The 17,684-nt window shown below is 53.6% G+C and overlaps 8 protein-coding genes across 8 annotated transcripts; 4 read left to right on the forward strand and 4 right to left on the reverse strand.

Annotated features, from left to right (window-relative positions):
* Positions 1-81: 81 nt before the first annotated feature.
* On the reverse strand, positions 82-1,748 carry HER10_EVM0008123 (2OG-Fe(II)oxygenase superfamily protein; the record flags this gene model as incomplete). The annotated part of the gene is made up of 2 exons (XM_035477656.1): positions 82-371; positions 1,496-1,748. The coding sequence occupies 2 exons, from the start codon at positions 1,746-1,748 to the stop codon at positions 82-84; spliced, it is 543 nt and encodes a 180-aa protein (XP_035336280.1).
* Positions 1,749-2,040: 292 nt separating this feature from the next.
* On the forward strand, positions 2,041-3,882 carry HER10_EVM0003925 (NCS1 nucleoside transporter; the record flags this gene model as incomplete). Its single annotated transcript, XM_035473586.1, has 9 exons — positions 2,041-2,199; positions 2,230-2,271; positions 2,338-2,426; positions 2,624-2,776; positions 2,809-2,938; positions 2,968-3,076; positions 3,155-3,494; positions 3,606-3,709; positions 3,782-3,882. The coding sequence occupies 9 exons, from the start codon at positions 2,041-2,043 to the stop codon at positions 3,880-3,882; spliced, it is 1,227 nt and encodes a 408-aa protein (XP_035335884.1).
* A 433-nt stretch (positions 3,883-4,315) lies between these two features.
* On the forward strand, positions 4,316-6,668 carry HER10_EVM0007184 (uncharacterized protein; the record flags this gene model as incomplete). The annotated part of the gene is made up of 4 exons (XM_035476749.1): positions 4,316-5,139; positions 5,229-5,617; positions 5,695-5,762; positions 5,821-6,668. The coding sequence occupies exons 1-4, from the start codon at positions 4,873-4,875 to the stop codon at positions 6,666-6,668; spliced, it is 1,572 nt and encodes a 523-aa protein (XP_035336199.1). The 5' UTR covers positions 4,316-4,872.
* A 643-nt stretch (positions 6,669-7,311) lies between these two features.
* On the forward strand, positions 7,312-7,923 carry HER10_EVM0011415 (uncharacterized protein; the record flags this gene model as incomplete). Its single annotated transcript, XM_035480848.1, has 1 exon — positions 7,312-7,923. One exon carries the CDS (start codon positions 7,312-7,314, stop codon positions 7,921-7,923), a length of 612 nt encoding a protein of 203 aa, XP_035336575.1.
* Positions 7,924-8,499: 576 nt separating this feature from the next.
* Positions 8,500-10,694, reverse strand: HER10_EVM0009570 (oxidoreductase NAD-binding domain-containing protein). Its single transcript, XM_035479055.1, has 2 exons — positions 10,041-10,694; positions 8,500-9,966 (listed from the first exon to the last, which is right to left on the reverse strand). Exons 1-2 carry the CDS (start codon positions 10,138-10,140, stop codon positions 8,621-8,623), a joined length of 1,446 nt encoding a protein of 481 aa, XP_035336404.1. The 5' UTR covers positions 10,141-10,694; the 3' UTR covers positions 8,500-8,620.
* Positions 10,695-11,681: 987 nt separating this feature from the next.
* HER10_EVM0005252 (cytochrome P450) lies at positions 11,682-14,275 on the forward strand. The gene is made up of 2 exons (XM_035474874.1): positions 11,682-12,664; positions 12,724-14,275. Exons 1-2 carry the CDS (start codon positions 12,532-12,534, stop codon positions 14,244-14,246), a joined length of 1,656 nt encoding a protein of 551 aa, XP_035336013.1. The 5' UTR covers positions 11,682-12,531; the 3' UTR covers positions 14,247-14,275.
* Positions 14,276-14,521: 246 nt separating this feature from the next.
* HER10_EVM0007538 (uncharacterized protein) lies at positions 14,522-15,560 on the reverse strand (the record flags this gene model as incomplete). The annotated part of the gene is made up of 3 exons (XM_035477091.1): positions 14,522-14,855; positions 14,969-15,345; positions 15,396-15,560. The coding sequence occupies 3 exons, from the start codon at positions 15,558-15,560 to the stop codon at positions 14,522-14,524; spliced, it is 876 nt and encodes a 291-aa protein (XP_035336225.1).
* Positions 15,561-16,055: 495 nt separating this feature from the next.
* HER10_EVM0007456 (uncharacterized protein) lies at positions 16,056-17,102 on the reverse strand (the record flags this gene model as incomplete). The annotated part of the gene is made up of 1 exon (XM_035477011.1): positions 16,056-17,102. One exon carries the CDS (start codon positions 17,100-17,102, stop codon positions 16,056-16,058), a length of 1,047 nt encoding a protein of 348 aa, XP_035336223.1.
* Between the last annotated feature and the right edge of the window lie 582 nt (positions 17,103-17,684).

Raw genomic sequence — 17,684 nt, forward strand, 5'->3', positions numbered from 1 at the left:
ACGCGTTTTGATAAGAATGCTAAGGGCGCAATTAATTGCGAGTCTAGTTGTAGGGCTCTACGTTCCTTTCTCAATACCCTATCATGACCAGGTGCATCTCGTCTTAATGTTGGGCTGACCTGCTGCGCCAAGGGTTGGATGGTAGACCTTCTTGGTGTCCGCAGTAACGGGATCCACCACCTGGCACTGGTCGTCCTCATCGTAGTAGCTCCCCTTCAACTCCGTCTCACAGATTCTCTGCCTCCAGTTGCGCAGGCTGTCATTGTACGCGGCAGGTGGTGCTGGTGAACAGCTGGCGTGGAAGACGGTGATATATTCGGCCAAGACTGTGCTAGACAGGGCGAACAAGAGGGTTGCTGTCTTGAGATGCACTGTGGAATGTTAGGAATGCAAGTCCGGTTCTTGAGTATTGGGAGAATGCCTGACTAACTGATGAAGTAGTGATTGTTATGAGGAGCGATTGAGTTGATGTTGTTTGCTTCAATCGCCTTGAACGAGATGTGACTCTAACGTCTAACATTCATTGAAAGACCGGATTGGTGTGGGCTTAAGTATACCGGACCCAGCACGAAATCGCGGCATTGAATACTACTACTGTTTGAAGTTCAATTAAATTGAAGGAAACTCTAAGAAACAGCTAGGAGTTGAAAGTCGAATGTCGCATTCGCTTTTCCCCCTTTTGAAGTGCTAAGCTTTGTACTAAGTGGGCTGCAAGAGCAAGCCTCGCCCGCTCGTTCCGATCACACAGACCACAACGACATCACCGAAGTATTGAAAATGTCGTTTCGTCGTTGGAAAATTTCTTCAAATCTGAAAAGAGAATCATTTGCTTTCTGGGCTTTTGCGCTTATTATTTGATTCATTGATTGTGTGTTACCAAGTCGAAGCTGGTCACGTCTGATGTCTCGTTCCCAGGATTCTGATGCTGCCCCAGCCCGACGGAAGTTATGACTCCGTCTCCTTCGCCTATAAGCCAGATCCAGGACCAATAAACCTTATTTGATGTCAAGCAATACTTGTTATATTTAACGGTGAACTATAAACTCCCAAGCAACTGATGGGCGACCCACTATGCCTCAATAAGGGCTTATGTTATCAGTAATCCAACTTGTTCACTAATAGTTGTCATCTCGCATAGACAAATGTTATGCATTATTCAGCTAGCCCGCAAGGAATTCCGTCTTTTGAACCTGCCCGTCATGGTTCTAGGAGCCTTTGATTATGTGTCCCTAAGACAGCGCACGTTACCGAAGCATACTTGATGAGACGGAGACGGATCTTTTCCAAACGGATCCTCGGAATATATAAGTCTCATCTGATGTGTTTGAGGTTGAAAACCCGCTACTCCTCTGCCTCTTCGCGCGCCAAGCATGAGATATCCCCCCTGTCATGATGGAGTACTTCACGGGATTGCTCTCACTCACGCATGTTGACACAGACTCCGATATATTCGCTCTATCAAATCCGAAAAAGAACGCAGCAGAATACCTCTCACTTCCACTCTTATTGATGGCCCTGTTGATCGTTGACACGAAGAAGTCATCTGTCCGTCTCATGAAGCAGCCGGCAATGTTGACAACGAATGCGCCGGGGGTGGGATCCGCCTTGATCCAGTGGCCGGACTTGCTGAGTACTTCGGGACTGCCAGATGAGTCTTGAGTAACAATGGTGAAGCATTTGACATCAGTGTCTGCGCCGATTCCGTTCTGCTCGTCTACTGAACATTCCCGCCTCTGGCCACTTGACATATTCGTCGAAGTAATCTCTAGGCAGGTGGAGCGCGAATGCAAAGTCATCCGACGCAAGAGCCTCATGAGCTTTGTGTGATAGGCGTATAGATTGTCCTAGAAACTAGGTAGGTCGGTAGGCAGATGCTGACGGACTTCGACTGCTTCAGGCCTTTCTGCGCGTCGTAGGCCTAGTCGAAAGCTTCACTCAAATTTGGGAAAGAATGAACAGGGAAGAAAACGCCCTGATGTTCTAGAATTGAAATCGCAACCTATCCTGAATTTTCCCCATCTTCAGGTCTTACTTGCAACAATGACATCTCCTTTGTCACAGAGCCGCCGTCTAACTCGGCGCGTAGAAGTAAATCAAGATACAGACACTGAAGTGGACATCTACGTCGACAAAGATCCCCGTCCGTTTCCTCAATCCCATCCCAATTACAGTCCTTGGGAGTTTGTGGGGTTATGGGTGGTCTCCGGATCTTTCAATACTGGCGCTTAGACGACGGGTTCTTCCTCGATCTCCTTGGGCCTGAACGGCTGGGTAAGCGATTTAGCCCATTCCGCGAGGTAACTAGAGGCAACGATCCGTAAACTGATGGGGCTAAAGCAATCGATGATTGCAATCGTCGTCGCTCACACCTTTGTTGGGTTTGTGTGCATAGGTGGAGGCCACCCTGGCGCAAAGCGGCATATCGGGTTTCCGCTTTGGACGAAGCAGAATTAGGGTATACGGGGTTATCTGTTTCCCATGGTAAGTCTAGACCTTAAATCTTACCTTACCTTTCCCAGTGCAAACAAGATTTGAGGCTGTGTGGACTAATCTCGCGACCGGGCCATTCTGAGTCTTTTGTATGGACAGCCACCAACACGTGGTATGGGAGCTAATGATTGAGGGTCCTATTGACCTGCGTCTGGCCATCGCACCTCGATTTGGATTCCGAGCTTGCGAACGGGACGATGAAAGTCTATGACCTCATCTCCTTCATCCTGTACTTCCTGCTCTGTTTGCCATCAGTGTGGTTCAGCACAGAAAACCATCGCAAGCCGTGACTTTCCGCCTCGACCACGGTGGTGACAGCCGTTTTATGCTATCGATCTGGGGCACAGCTCGTGCGGGCGGTGGAGGTGCCATTCTTGCAGATGTGAGCAAGGTCTCTGGAATCAAGCCTGCGCAAGGGGGAGACTTAGGCTGGGCTGTCGTAGCCATGGTTACGGCTATACTGGAGGTATCGCTAAGCATATGTGGTCTCAGTCCGACTACACCCGCTTTGCACGGAAACCAGGGGACCAAGTCCTCGCTCAGCTAATCATGGAACCCTTGGGAACCATCATTGTGGCCTGTATCGGTATTATCTGCACATCGTGCGCGGCAACGCTCTACCCCAACGAAGGGATGCTGCTATAGCAGCCCTACGCCTTCCTAGATGCTGTGCGCAAGAACGAGGCTAATTTCGGCGACCGGGCTGGGGCTGTGTTCGCCAGGATCGCTTTCATGCTATCGTATTTTGGCATGGTCGTTGCCTTCAACTGCGGAGTCGCGGGTATCGATCTAGCCGCGCTGCTACCGCGATGGTTTACGATCCGCCGCAGGGGATTTCTGACCATCGTCTTCGTCTTCGTCATGCAGCCCTTGTCACTGCTTAACAGTGCCAGCAACTTTCGAACCGTGGTCGGCAGCTTCAACGTCTTCCTCGGTCCGCTCACGGGAATCATGTTTGCCGATGACTTCCTCATCCGCAAGCGGACCATGAAGCTTACCGGCCTGTAAAGTGACTCATCCGCCAGCATTTACTGGTAGACCAGAGGTTGAATTCTGCGGGCGGCCGTTTCTTGGGTGCTTGGAGCCTGGATGTCCATTCATGGGTTAGCGCAAAGAGCCACGGTACCTAGCGAAGTTTGGGTGGGTGTGGGAGACTCTTACCAGTTGTTCTGGTTTGTGGGATGTCTCGTATCTGGCTCGACGTATCTCGCATTCGATCGTATCGGGCCCATGCCTGAGAAACATGGAGTAGATGGATGACCTTGGGGACTTTGGCACCTTTGGAGTTGAGGCGCGCCAGTACTGCGCGGCGTGGCTGAGCTGGACGTAAGCTCGATATCAGAGATTGTGGGAGGAAAGTCGCGCGCGGCGCAAAAGGTCCAGATCGTCTGACGCCAGTGCAAGTTCGTATTTATTGCCTGTTCCGTCGACTTTTCAAGTAGACTAGAGCCCCAATATCTCTCCAAACTTCAAGCCACCGTCCCAAGATGGAAAGCTGACAAGCAAATGTCTCAAACCATGAGTTCTTCGCCCCTTCAATCATATCATTTATGATGTCTTTTTCGTGATATGATCCGTGGCACCCCCCCCCCCACATTCCATCTGATCGTCGTGCATGGCTGCAGCGTACCTGAAATTTCTGCATTTGCTCCGTGCTAATCCGTTTGCAATTGCATTAGAGGCTCGACAAAACCTAGACTATTTACCACATCAGACCAAAACAATCGAGTGAGAAGCTCATTGGATCGAGGTAGAGGGGCATACAAGGGACGACTAGAACGGGCAGGGCGAGTGACTTTGGATGAATCGTCGCATTTCGCACAATGCCACATCGCATTTTGGACTTAGAGGAGCACGCGCCAATGCCTCTTTCTTCCCAGCTGTCAGTAATTAGCTCAAGCTTTGGGCGAGCTTATCCCACGTTTCATGGGGAGTACCCATTTGGATTCCATTGGGGACACCCTTTGTCCAGATGTGGATAACTGATCTTCAGAAGGCGAGATGGTTTCCACGTCCATCAGACTTTCCGACGTCAATACCCGGCCCGTGGCCTCTGGGCGTGGTGCCGATCCAAGAGCTTGAGCCAGGTGCCGGTTCAAAGTCTATTCTTTCTATCTGGACTTTTGTCTCTACGTTCTTTTGAGCTCAAGCGGACCCCCCATCCCCGCATCCAGGAGAGAGGATGGTTCCGATCCTTGCGTAACCCGACCTTCTTTCATTAGGGTGCCGTCCCTACGGATCGCATGCCAACGAATACGGCCGACTTTGGCTCCCTAGATCTTCTTACCTTGTTCTCCTTCTGATTGTCCTTTCTTGCCCCTGCCGCAATTTCCCTGATGCAGCAGTGGCAATCATCAGGTACGATCAACCTCATGTCGCGGCATGGTAGACGTCGACATTGACCCGCACCGACCTCGTCGCGTTATCGCGGTCGCCATCTTTTGCCTCTGCCTCACCTGGGTCGCCGTGCCGCTGCGCATCTACTCGAGGCTTTTCCTGACACGGGTCTTCACTCTCGATGACAAGCTCATATGCTTGGTCCAGATTACATTCACCGCGTACCTTCTTACGGATATCGCAGCAGTCTTCCATGGGTCTGGACATGATGCTGTAGAGTTTTCGCCAGAGGACAGAAGGATAGCTCTTCAGGTATGTGTAGATGACTCCTCAATGGCGAACCAACAAGTTTGAACTCTTTCCACCTTGTGCGCACTAGAGAGCTGATACTCGATCTGCAGCTTTTCTTCGCCGGCGAACTCCTTTATCTGATTACTACTCTACTCCTAAAAGTCTGCGTTGGCCTACTGTTGCTCAGCATTGCCATTGTACCTTTACACATCTGGACACTTCGAATACTCCTCTGTTCGACATTCGTGTTCGGGTCCCTGTACTTCGTCCTGGTCATCTTCCAGTGCAGACCGCTTCACGTATTCTGGGACGTGGGCCCTCGGACACCAGGCAGCTGCTTCTCAGATAGCGTCGTGCTTGGCTGCACATACACCCTCGCAATTCTGAACTGCCTCGCGGACTGGACCTTTGGCGTTCTGCCGTTGTTGATTGTCTGGTCGCTGCAGATGCGCCTAAAGACGAAGCTACTAGTCATTCTGCTGCTAGGCTTCGCATCCATGTATGTCGCCCTGCTTGTTCGTGTACCAGCATACGCAAAAGCTTCTAGACTCACTAATCGCCTCCCGTATTCTTTAGAGCGAGCATTGCGACCATAGTGCGCGCAGTAGCTGTTCCAGCACTGCTCAACCAGGAAAACTTTCTTCGTACGTCTCAAGAAAGCTCCCCTATAGGAAGGCTTGGTCATTTACTTACTTTCCCAAGGCGACACAGCATATCTCGCCATCTGGAGCAACATCGAGCCCGGTATTGGCATAGCGGCTGCCTGTGCGCCGGCTCTATCCCCGCTGGTTCGACATATCCTCGGGAAAAGACAACGGCGGGGATACGAAAGGGGCATCTGGCGAACACGGGACCTTCCAACAATCACAAACGACTCAATGGCGCTATCGGACAGAACAGAGAGGAGGCAGCACGAGTTTCGAAGCGGAGGCACATCTAAAAACGACGTACTACGCCTGCGGTTCGACGACTTTTCATACGAATCCCGGATCTCCTCCGGCCCACAGGCAAATCAGATGCGGCCGGTGCCGCCGCCAAGGAGTCGGGCGTCATGGGCCTTTCCGTTACGGCGCGGGTCAGGGGCCAGCGGCGGCGGCTTCGATTGTCTCACTGCTGATACCACGCTCACCACATCGACGATATCGTCAGACGGGGCAGCGACCGAGCCGCCGTCCTCGGGGATCATGAAGACGATGGAGTTTCAGCTGTCGTATGAGGCGAGAACGTGGACGACGTCGAGGCGGGGGAGGATGATTCCGCGGGACGAGAGCATGACGCTGCGGCCTTCGACGATTGCTGAGATGAGGAGGGTGACAAGTGGAGAGGTGCCGCTTCTTCATGACGGGATGTCTCCGACTTCAAGAGATTATGATGTTGAAGCTGGGTTTACGCGGAGATCGTGTAATAATCGGCACTCATCACCGCCTGGTTCACCGTGGGAGTGGATGGGAAATCGACAGGCCAGGCCTCTTTCTATGAATGGGGGCAAGTTCGGAGCTGAGGCCACTCATACGACGATGGCGGAAAAGCGGCTATCGACGAAATCATAGCGAGAAAGAGTTGTGGCTTGGCTGTCTGATTGCAAGTTTCGAAGAACATACCTTAATTGTAATATGGATGTTCTCTACCATCCGCTTTGATGAAGCATTTGCTCCCATGATGCGTTGTCACACTCGATTGAAAAGTGATTGAATGGGAGTTAAACGTAAGACAGCACTGGGAAACATCTTTGCATGGCAGATATCTAACTACTTAGTAGAAACGGTTCCTGATTGAGATGTAGCTGTGCTGTGTAACCCTACGTGTTTTTGTTCATTCTAGGGATATCAATGGGATCTTAAGGCAACTGAGCAGATTGAAAAGGATTCTTCTAATTAGGGGCAAAAGGATACACGTGAAAATATACCCACACTCCAGAGGAGTACCGTGGTACGACTCAACCTTGAATGCTATCTCCGAGCTATTTGAAAGAAGATCAAGTCACCCGGATGGCTGGTTGTTATAATTGACTATAAAATGACGGTATGCCCCTTCCTACGTAGATTATTATCAAACAGAAGACAACAGAAGAGGCCATACCATGTTTACTCTCGAATCCCTTGCCTAATACTTATCCGTCGCCAAATTAGTTTCCGAGCCCCTCAGAGGGATTGCCAACGGAAACACAACGGAGACCACCACCAGAACGCCACAATGCCAAGAACAATCAATCAGCCAGGAAGCAACCAGGCTGACAACCCACTCTTCTTCTACATGCCTGATGGCGAATGGGGAGAATTTTGCCAATGGCACAAGTCGAGCTTCAGCGTATCCAGAGCAGAGATCTCTGACCTCATTGGACACACCATAGACGAGACAGACCCTGATGGAACCATAACCTTCAACTGCGCTGAGCAATTTATGATGTACTGCAAAGCTGCGAGATTCTACGACATCCCGACACAAGATCAAGTCCTAGCGGCAAGCAGCCCCAAGGAACAGAAGAGGCTAGGCAAAAATGTCGATGGGTTCACGAACGAGAGTTGGGATCAGATCAAGAGCGCCGTCGTCGAGACAGGCAACAAGGCAAAGTTCGGACAGAACGCATCCTTGGGCCGAAGACTGCTATCCACAGGCGATCGGCTGCTCTGCGAGGCTGCGTCGAAGGATCGCGTTTGGGGGATTGGATATACCGCTAAACATGCCTTGTCTCACCGTCAACACTGGGGTGAGAATCGGCTGGGCAAAGCTCTCATGGCGACGAGAGAATACCTAAGGAGCGAGGAGGCCCGGAACAAGAAGCCTTGGGAGCAATATGAGGCATAATGGGACACCCCCTTCCCACATAGCAGCCATCAGTTTCCAGCAGAACGGCGCATAAACAGCGACTTTTGCATTCACCATCTGGATTCCTCATGGATGCCTCGACTTCCCAAAGATGACATGCCTTCAGGTGCCGCAGAAAAGGTCCAGATTCACTAAAACACAAGGCTCTTCGCTGCGAGATAGTATCACTTCAAAGCAGACGGGGTGTCGTTAGTGCAGACCTCCCACAATGCCGCCGCGGCATAGCATCAAAGTAGGATCATCATGGTGATTGGGGAATAAGAAGGGATACCAAAGGAAAGCCGCTTCATCCTGACATCATGCATACAAGTCATCAGTATAAGATCTACTCAGAGGGATGAGTGAGGGAAGTTCGGCGAGACTGTTGAAGCCTGATGGACCAATCAATCAGGGGATTCAGGAAAAAAGAGTTGCGAAGCTTCAGAGTTTGTTGTGGTTGTTCATTTCTATCTCTAAAGATGACAAAGGAGATGTTGTAGTCTATTACAGGAAGGTATCAACAATGGTACAGATGGGATGTCATCAATCCAGACACCAACCCCGATGCACCCGTTCCTCGACTCCGTTACGATGCAACCCATGAATATTGACACAAGAAAAAAAAGTTTCCAAAATAATGATAATCACAACTTCCCATGGTATCTCTCTATGTCATTCCCCCAACAAGCGAAGCAGCTTAGAAGCAGAAAACGGCATCAGACATCTTGGAAGTGGCACCAGGCTTCTCGAAGCCCAGGTTCGTCAACGACTTCTTGGCCGCGTTGACCATGCCGGGCGGGCCGCAGAGCATGACGCGGGACTCCGGACCGGGCGCGGGGAACCGCTCGGCCATCATCTCCTGCGTGACGTATCCGGTGCCGTAGGCCCAGTTCTCGGGCGGCGAGTCGAGGAGGTAGTGCAGCTTGAAGTTCTTGGGGTACTTTCTCGCAAATGCCTCGAGCTCGTCCCGCAGCAGGATGTCGGCCTCGGAGCGGTTGGCGTAGATGAGGCTGACCTCGGTGGTGTCGCGGTCGTCCTCGCAGATGGCGCGGATGAGCTGGTACATGGGGGTGATGCCCGTGCCGCCGGCGAGCATGCCAATCTTCTTTGCCAGGTTGGGGCGGTAGCGCATGGCGCCCTTGGGCCCGCGGAACTGCACCTCGTCGCCGACCTCGAGGTTGGCGAGGTACTTGCCGGTGAGGGCGCCGTCGGGGTAGCAGCGGATGACGAGCTCGAGCTTGCCGAGGTCGGCGTTGTTGGAGGTGGGCGTGTAGGAGCGGGAGACGGACTTGCCGTCGATCTCGGCCTTGATGGCGACGTGCTGGCCGATGGGCAGGCCGAGGACCGTGGACGGGGTGGGTAGCTCGAAGACGAAGCGGTAGACGTTGGGGGCGAGGAGGGTCTTTTCGACGAGCGGGAGGGGGTGGTAGGAGACCGGGTCGAGCCAGCCGCGCTGGTTGAGAGGGTTGGCCTTTGCGACCTTGGGGATCTTCTTGTGCGGGCGGTAGTGCATGGGTGTGAGCTCGTAGTGGAGGAGCTTGGAGGCTTCCTTTGCGGCGATGGAGCCCGCGACAGCGAAGAAGGCCGAGGCGACGGCGAAGCCCTCCATGAAGCCGAAGCCGGTGCGCTTGGAGCGAGCGGCGCCGCTGCCAAAGGAGAGCCATGCGGGGAACTGGATGTTGAGTCTCTGGATGGCGGCGATGGCGTCCTGGCCGGCGGGTGTGGAGGAGGCGTGGCGGGCGGCGACTGCGCCGAGACCGATGAAAAGGGCGGCAGCGGCGGCCTGGGATGCGACGCGAGCTGCTGAGCCGGAGCCGGAGGTCTTCTTCTCGGGAGTGGCTTTGGGCTGGAGGCGAACCGCCTTGGGAGCGGAGCGCTTGTTCACGCCCTTGAGCTTGCCGACCTTGAAGTCGGCCATGATTTCGTAGGCGTCTTCGGAGTGGCCTGCGTTGTCGAAGGCTTCTGAGGCATCGACGCCGGCGGCCTCGACGAGGACATCTGCGCCACCGGGGTGGTCGTGGAGGTACTTTGAGACATCGTACACTGTTGTTTGGCGGGTCAGTATGGTGGTCTTTGGACGAGTTCGGGAAGTGCAGTTTGGTGGGTATTGGACTTACCTTCACCGTGGATGACCATCCAGCAGTCGTTTGCTTCTCTGTGCGCGGCAACCTCCTTGGCCGTGAACTCTGGGCCGACTGTTGACTCTGTAGCCGCCATTGTGTATGTGTGTTTAGTGTAGGTATCTCTAAGAGATGGTCGAATTTGGGAAAGGGGGCGGGGTGAGAAGTAGTGGTGTTACACTGTTGCAGAGTCGTTTCGCGCTGATGATATAAAAGAGAATTTTACTATCTTATCTAAGAAATGGGAAAGATCGATGTCGATCGTGATGTTGGACAAGGTTACAATGAACAGGACCCCTTTTACTTCAGAGGGCCGGGCTTCGGAACGGGTGGGAAGTGCAGCGTTCCTATTTATCGAAAGATGGCGAGGCCATGGCGACATTTGCCAGCGGAAAAGATGCCTAGGTATATCCACAATTTACCAGAGGAAATCCAGAATCGTCGTCACTCGTCAGAAGATACACCTCACTGCATTGGATGAGAATGAGACCGAAAAAAAAAACAAAAGGAAACAAGGGTAATGTCCGAAGGGCAAAGATGCCGAGGCACAGAGATAAAGTGTGGGCATCATCGGGGGACCCTGCGCGCGTTGTTCTGCGCGATAAAGTCGATGGTGCCCAGGGTACGAAGTTATGGAGCTTTCTGTTCGGGAGCTCCAAAACGTTCCCAAAGCTTGGGACCATTAGAAGCTAGGATTGGGATCCATTTGGAATGAGCAGAAGAGATGAATCTGGAAAGATTCGGCCGGCGGTCGGCGTGTGGGGCGCGCGACTGACAAAGCGAAGACACGGGATTGGATGCCGGGACCCGGGCCCACTTACGGCGATGTACCTCGGCGGTCCCGACACGATGAGCGGGTTGATGACTTGATTGACGTTTATGCCTTGATTTCCAGAGAAATGCATGAGTCGGTTCCCTTTTTACCATTATTCCTGCAGCTACTCAGCGCCTCCATATGATGCATTCTTACGTGCTATAGGGGCAGAATTCTTGAAGTGTTGGTTTGCGAGAACGAGGGAGGCAGAAAAAAAAAGTGCGATCGTCATCGTAAATCAGCCAAGCCTAAAAGTAAATAGAGATGAACTAGGACAAGAAAGTGTAAAGCCAACACCATCACAAACACGGATAGGGATACTACATTGTAGACTGCCAGAAGGCCAAGAGACGAGCCGCGGCTCTGTCTAGACGTACTAACACTAAGGTAGCAACTGCGAGATTCGTTCCTGCACTGGAAATCCGTACCCTCAAGGTTGTTATCGATGAAATCAGTGGCATAGCATGATGGTGCGGTACGGTAACTAACGGTTCGGTCTCAGGGGCCGAGTGGCAGAACTGACGAAAATAACACGAGACCCACAACCGGACGGCATCCGGAAGAAGACGGCCGATGATTGGATGCATCATGCCATTTATGACCAAAGCTCGTGGGTGCGTGGTCCAATGAAAACAGAGGATGATTACGTAGGTGGCACGAAACGAGCCGAGGCCACGGACTTCGGGACTTGAGCAACGACAAAACGGCGACGGAGCCACTTAAACCCTCGGTACGTACCTGGAGTCAGCCACGATGGACCCCCACTCTGCCCCCCTTGTGCTGCAAAATTCTGCAGCTTTCCTCTTCTCCCTTTCGTCTCCCCTCTGTCAATGTGGCCTCCCTTTCGACTCCCGACCTTCGAGAAACACCATTTTGGAGCTTATCAAATCATCCAATGCACCAAAGTTCAAAGCCAAGCATCCACCCCTGGCTCTTTCGCCTCGGCACCTGGACGCCTCTAGCGCAGATCACCCTTGTTTAGCCCTATCGCGGCGCATCAAACGTGCTCCAAATCTCCGATTTTCCTCTTGTGTCCGTCCTCCTTCCGCGATGGTTCAGATTTCCGCTGTCATCATGCCAGAACCGCGGCTCTTCTCCGTCCGCGCCCACATCTTTTTTTGACTCTGCACTTGCAGTCTGGAACCTACGAGTCTGTTGCTTGTTTTCACCGTGTTCCACTCTTCCACGCCGGCCACGGAGCCGACACTCGAATGGATTCGTCTCACCCTCACGGCCCGCTTGTTTTTTTCGGACTTGAGCGCCGCCCATGAAGTCATGGTCCTTGGGTCAAGGGGACCTTGAGATGAACCTCGGCAGGCCACTTTTTTTTCTCCTTCGCTCGTCAGTCGTCACTCATCGGGCCAGCTGTTCGGTCTGTGTGTCTGTTGTGTGTTCCCACCCAAAGAATCGACATTGCCTGGGATCGGATTGGATAAGCTGCGCCATATTGTGATGTTCCATGGGTACGTACTGTTTTGATTGCGATCTCTTTTTTTCTCTTATATATCGTCAACGGGCTGCATCCCCCTCCATCTAGCATAGCAGCTTTCAGGATTGGAAGTCTTGTCTTGTCTACTTTACTATTACTACTTCATACATCCTGAATACAATTACTTTGGACGTCTCCAGATTCGTGCGCTCCTCCGACTCCATCCACACATCACATCCTACACAATGTCATCACAACGCTTCCACCTGTTGGGTGAAGACCCGTCAGTTACGACAGAGTTTGAGATTCCCGCCTCAACAGACGAGGAGGGTCTTCAGCATCTCGCTGCCTCTCACTTTGCCGTCGTCGATCACAAGGGTAAGCTCAACATCCTGCCATACCACAGCTCCTTGATAGTCAACTAATACAACCACAAGGCGTTGGCTTCGTCTCCGGAGATGAGGCTCTGACAACAGTCGCCGATGTTCTCGCCGCCGAGGGCCCCGTTGCCATCACCATTGACGGCCACCCCGTCCGCGAAGTTCCCGGTCCTTCTGGTCTGCCCTTCATCGGCAACTACTTCGAGGTCTACCCTGACCATCTCGGTAACCACCAGCGCCTTTTCGAGAAGTACGGCCCCATCTTCAAGACCACCAACATGGGATCCGTCATCTACCACACCAACGACCCGGCCATCGCCAACATCTTCTTCTCCGAGAGCGATTTCTTCACAAAGAACATTATCCCCGGTCATCCGCTGTACCCTATCAAGAACAAGGAGTCCGGAGTCTTCCTCGGCGACACGGATACCCCCGAGTGGAAGGAGGTACACAAGTTCCTCCCACCCGCCTTCGGCCCCAAGGCCGTCCGTCACTACGCCCCGACCATGCAGGCTACCATTGAGGACTCCTTCAAGGTCTTTGACGAGCTCGACGAGAAGGAGGAGGCCTGGAATGTCTACCCCTACATGCTCAAGCTTGGGTCCCAAGCCGTCGGCAAGCTCGTCCTCGGCATGGACTTTAAGCACTTCACCGCCGTCGACGCCCCGCCCCACGAGATGGTCATCCGCATTGCCCAGTCTCTCGAGCTCAACAAGAAGATCACTTCCATGGGTAGCTGGTACGCCTCCCTGCCCTTTGGCGACCCCCAGCGCCTCCGCGACGCCCGCGGCCGTATCGTCGAGATGATGAACGAGTCCATCAACAACGCCTCCAAGGGTGTAGAGAACCTTGAACTGCAGGAGGCCGCCCTTCAGGCCGACAACATGGTCGACTACGTCCTCCGCGCCAGCGACAGCAAGGGCAACAAGCTGCCTAAGGAGCGCATCATGGAGCCCCTCGTCGTCGCCACCGGTGCCGGCTTCACCACCACTTCCTCCCTCCTCTCCTGGCTCCTCTACGGCATCGTCGCCTACCCCGGCATGCAGGAGCGCCTCCTCCAGGAGCTCATCGACAACGGCTTTGACGAAAACACCCAAATCACCGCCGACCTCACCCAGAAGCTGACCTTCCTCGACAAGTACATCAAGGAGACCCAGCGCCGCCACAACCCCTCCTACCAGCCCGCCCGCACCTCAAAGGTGGACATGATCCTCCCCGGCGGCTACAAGCTGCCGAAGGACTCCATCTGCATCCCCGCCATCCACCACATCCACAACAACCACCTCGTCTGGGACAACCCGGCCCGCTTCGACCCGGACCGCTGGGACTCGGACAAGGTCAAGAACCGACCCAACGCCTCGTACATCCCCTTCGCCACCGGCCCGCGTATGTGCATCGGCTTCAACTTTGCCCTGCAGGAGGTCAAGGTCTTCCTCCCCAAGCTCATCTACCGCTACAAGTTCAGCCTGGCGCAGGAGGGCCCCGTCGAGTACGATCCCATGTTCCAGCTCATTCGCCCGAACAACCTGTACGTCCGCGCCGAAAGGCGTGTCAAGTGGCCTCCAAGGTCTGAGGCTTAAAATGGTTTACGAGTTGTGTAAAAAGTGTTGGGAATCGGTTTCGGTATATAGAGTTCGTTTTTTGTACCATCATTGTCAGTGTATACCCTGGAGCATTGCATGGCGCAAAATATTTGGGGATTTTCGGGTAGATCTCATGATATAGACATAGAGCTGGATACTTATGAATCTAGACTAATCACATGTTCATTTTTGAATTACTTTCTAACCTTGGTCGGTGTGCATTGATCTGACCCAATGTTGCCGAGCATTCTCGTGCTAAATCAGCCTCTCTATTACTCAAACTGCTGCGCACCAAACTGCCCATTCAAATCGACCTGCAACAACCTCTTCTCTTCAATCTCCCCCTTCCGCTCCACCAACTCCTCGACATCCCAATTGGTCGCGACGAACCTTCCGTTCATGAACTGCGCCTTCTCCGAACAAAGCCAGACGGCCGTCCCGCCGACGAGCGCGGGGGTGTCGTGCGCAAAGGGGCGGAACCGGTCCATGGTCATGTCGGTGTGGACCATTCCCGGGTGCACCGAGACGGTGGTGACGTTGTCCGGGTGCTCGGCGGCGACGTGGGCGTTGAGCTGCTGCGTCGCGAGCTTGGCGATGATGTAGGAGCTCATTGTGGGCACGACCCAGTGGGTTATCGTGGTGATGTTGATGATGTGGCCGTGGCTGGTTGAGGGGAGGGATTTGAGGAAGTGGAAGGTTGGGTAGAAGGTTCCCTTGACGTTGGTGGTCTAGTGTTTTTTTCCCGAGTTAGCGAGGATGTTTCTCCTGTATCATCCGGGGACAGGAGGGAATATTCGGGCTTTCTACATACCAGGTCGTCTATCCAGAGTTTTGGGTCGCTGTTTGTGATGAGCTCGAGAGAGGTCTGCACGGCGGCGTTGTTGACTAGGACGTCTGCGTGGCCGTACGTCGCGTTCACTTTCTCAAAGAGGGCCTTGATGCCCGCTTCGTCTGTCATGTCGACGGGGTAGACGAGCGTTTCGACATTGGCGTTGAGCTCCTTGACCTCTGCCGCGACGGCGGTGAGCTTCTTCTCGTCCCGGGCCACGAGAACGATAGCCTTTGCTCCGGCTCTAGCAAATGCTGGCACGATTCCCTAGAAGCTAGTGAGTCGAAGCTTGTTCTCAAGAGGAAGAGACAACCTACTCTACCACCGATACCACGGCTCGCGCCGGTGATTACGACAACCTTGCCGGCGAGGGAGAGCTCGGAGTTCTCTGGTTTGATGGCTGGGTATTCATCTCTGTAGACCTTCTTTGTGAATTGAAGGGCTTTGACGTAGAAGTCTGGCGGCATAGAATCGGACGCCATTTTGACACGTTTGGACCTGTAGATGAGGTTGTTGTTGTATGAGCCTATTGACTATAGATCTATCACTAGACAAAATTGTAGTCCCCGGTGGCAGACGGAAGCTTTTATCAGCGACAAAGAAACTTGCCCTGGCTAACTGCATGTACGTTTAACCCAAGCTGTCCCATCGGTTCATCAAAGCTCATGCGGGGATCATCTTAGCCGATTCTCACGGTTGCCCACATGTAAGCACTTGGCAGGTTGAAAGCCCGCGCGACGTGAGATTTGGGTTAAATCCATCGCATTTCCGCCAATAGCTAGTGCTAACGTAGTCTCTACTTTATCCAGGGCATTGGCGTCCGCTTACGACATGCATACCTCTCTGACGGTGACGACCGAAAGATGCATAGCGCTGACCACAAGAAGGAAGCCAGACAAAGGGTCTCAGACTTCAAATCTCACTCGGATAACCCCTGCTAACCCCATGGCAACCCCATCATCACAGGACAAAAAGCGCTAAGCATCATCCTCAACTCCAACCATCTTGCACGACTCCCTCCACAACCGCGCAGCTTTCTCCTCATCGTACGCCCACGAAGCATACCCAGGATCCGTCGTCGCAGGCGTGAAGCCACCGACACCAGGTCCGGCCTCGGCGCAGTCGTTGAGGTATTTCCCGCCCTTGCCCTCCCACTCTTTGCTCACGGCGGCGTAGACGCTGGTAGCGGCCCCTTGCTCCGGGTTCTTGAGCGTGCTCATTAGCTTGTTGAACGTCTCCTCTCCCATACTGGCCTTGATCGCGTCCACGTCGACGTTCTGCGACGCAGCCATGCTCGTCAGGATGGCGCCTGGGTGGAGTGAGGTGGAGTGCAAGTTCCGCGAGGCCCCGTACCGCCGCTCAATCTCGTTGGAGAAGTAAATGTTGGCCGTCTTGGATTGACCGTACGCCGTGTACGGCTCATACGATCCTTCCTCATCAAAGTTGATATCCTCGAAGCGAATATCGCTGGCGCGGTGGGCCATGGACGAGACGACCACGACGCGGGAAGAAAAGTCCGGCGTCGCGGACGCGAGGAGGGCGGGCTTCAGAAGTTGGAAGAGGAGGAAGTGGCCCAGGTGGTTCGTGGCGAATTGCGATTCGAAGCCGTCTTTAGTTATAGTCTTTGTCTGGGCCATGATGCCTGCGTTGTTGACGAGGATGTTGAGCTTGCCGTCGCTCTTGAACAGGAAGTCCTGGGCGCCTTTGCGGACCGAGGAGAGGTCGTCGAGGGACATTTCCACGAAGTCTAGAGACCCGGGCGTCTCGCTCTTGGTGGAGGCGGTGATATCTGCGATTGCCTTCTCGCCCTTTTCGCGGCTGCGGACGCCGAGGTAGACGGTGGCGCCGGTTTGATAGAGCGCGCGAGCGGTTTCGAGGCCGATGCCCTGGTTTGCGCCGGTGACGAGGATGGTCTTGCCGGTGAGTTTGCCAATGAGGCCTTCATCTTGGACGATTTGGAGGGCTGTTGGGCGAGCGTCGCCTGGTCCCTTGGGGGTCTGGAAGGCTTCGGCGTATCTAGACATTCTGGGTGTTTTATAGAGTTCGTTTCTTAGTTGTAAATGAGGGATCAAGGGTGAGGATCGGGGACTTGGTCTACTTTCGGATCCAAAAGACATTCATGAGGTTGAAGTCGGATATTTATGTATCTCGTCATGAATATCATTAGACCGATGTTTCCAAATGGTTCTCCTCCTCGTCCGCCGTCGTTATCGTAACTTTCGCATTCTCATCCCGAACCCGACGAAGCTGGCGACTTACACGCGAGGTCTATCGAGTGTCGACTGCACCCCCTGGGAAACTCAATTCAACTCCGCCAACCACGACATGCAGCTGTGGGGACAATGTTACAAATCCAAGCGGCGCGTCGCCGGCGCCTGTGCTTTCTAGAGTTGGCGCTAGCACTCGCGGGCCTCGCGGCATGAGATTCAACCTCACAGGAAGCCGTCGAGGTTTGAGTGCGGAGATTGAACCGGCGGAGTTTCGGGAGCGGAGTGGGACTCGGGGGCTGGAGGAACCCGGGATTGGGTTTCCGATCACGTCTCAAAGCGCTCGAGATCCCGCTCTTTATGTGACTGCAAAGTCACATGCAGATACGTTGGTCAGAG

Source organism: Colletotrichum scovillei, assembly GCF_011075155.1.
Source record: "Colletotrichum scovillei strain TJNH1 chromosome Unknown Contig00003, whole genome shotgun sequence".
NCBI lineage: Eukaryota > Fungi > Ascomycota > Sordariomycetes > Glomerellales > Glomerellaceae > Colletotrichum > Colletotrichum scovillei.

Excerpts from the sequence above, each read along its gene's own strand:
- HER10_EVM0009570 (XM_035479055.1), bottom strand. The coding sequence starts at position 10,140 with ATGGCGGCTACAGAGTCAACAGTCGGCCCAGAGTTCACGGCCAAGGAG. Across the intron at positions 9,967-10,040 it reads GATGGTCATCCACGGTGAAG|TGTACGATGTCTCAAAGTAC; the intron begins GTAAGTCCAATA and ends GCCAAACAACAG.
- HER10_EVM0005252 (XM_035474874.1), top strand. The coding sequence starts at position 12,532 with ATGTCATCACAACGCTTCCACCTGTTGGGTGAAGACCCGTCAGTTACG. Across the intron at positions 12,665-12,723 it reads TGCCGTCGTCGATCACAAGG|GCGTTGGCTTCGTCTCCGGA; the intron begins GTAAGCTCAACA and ends TACAACCACAAG.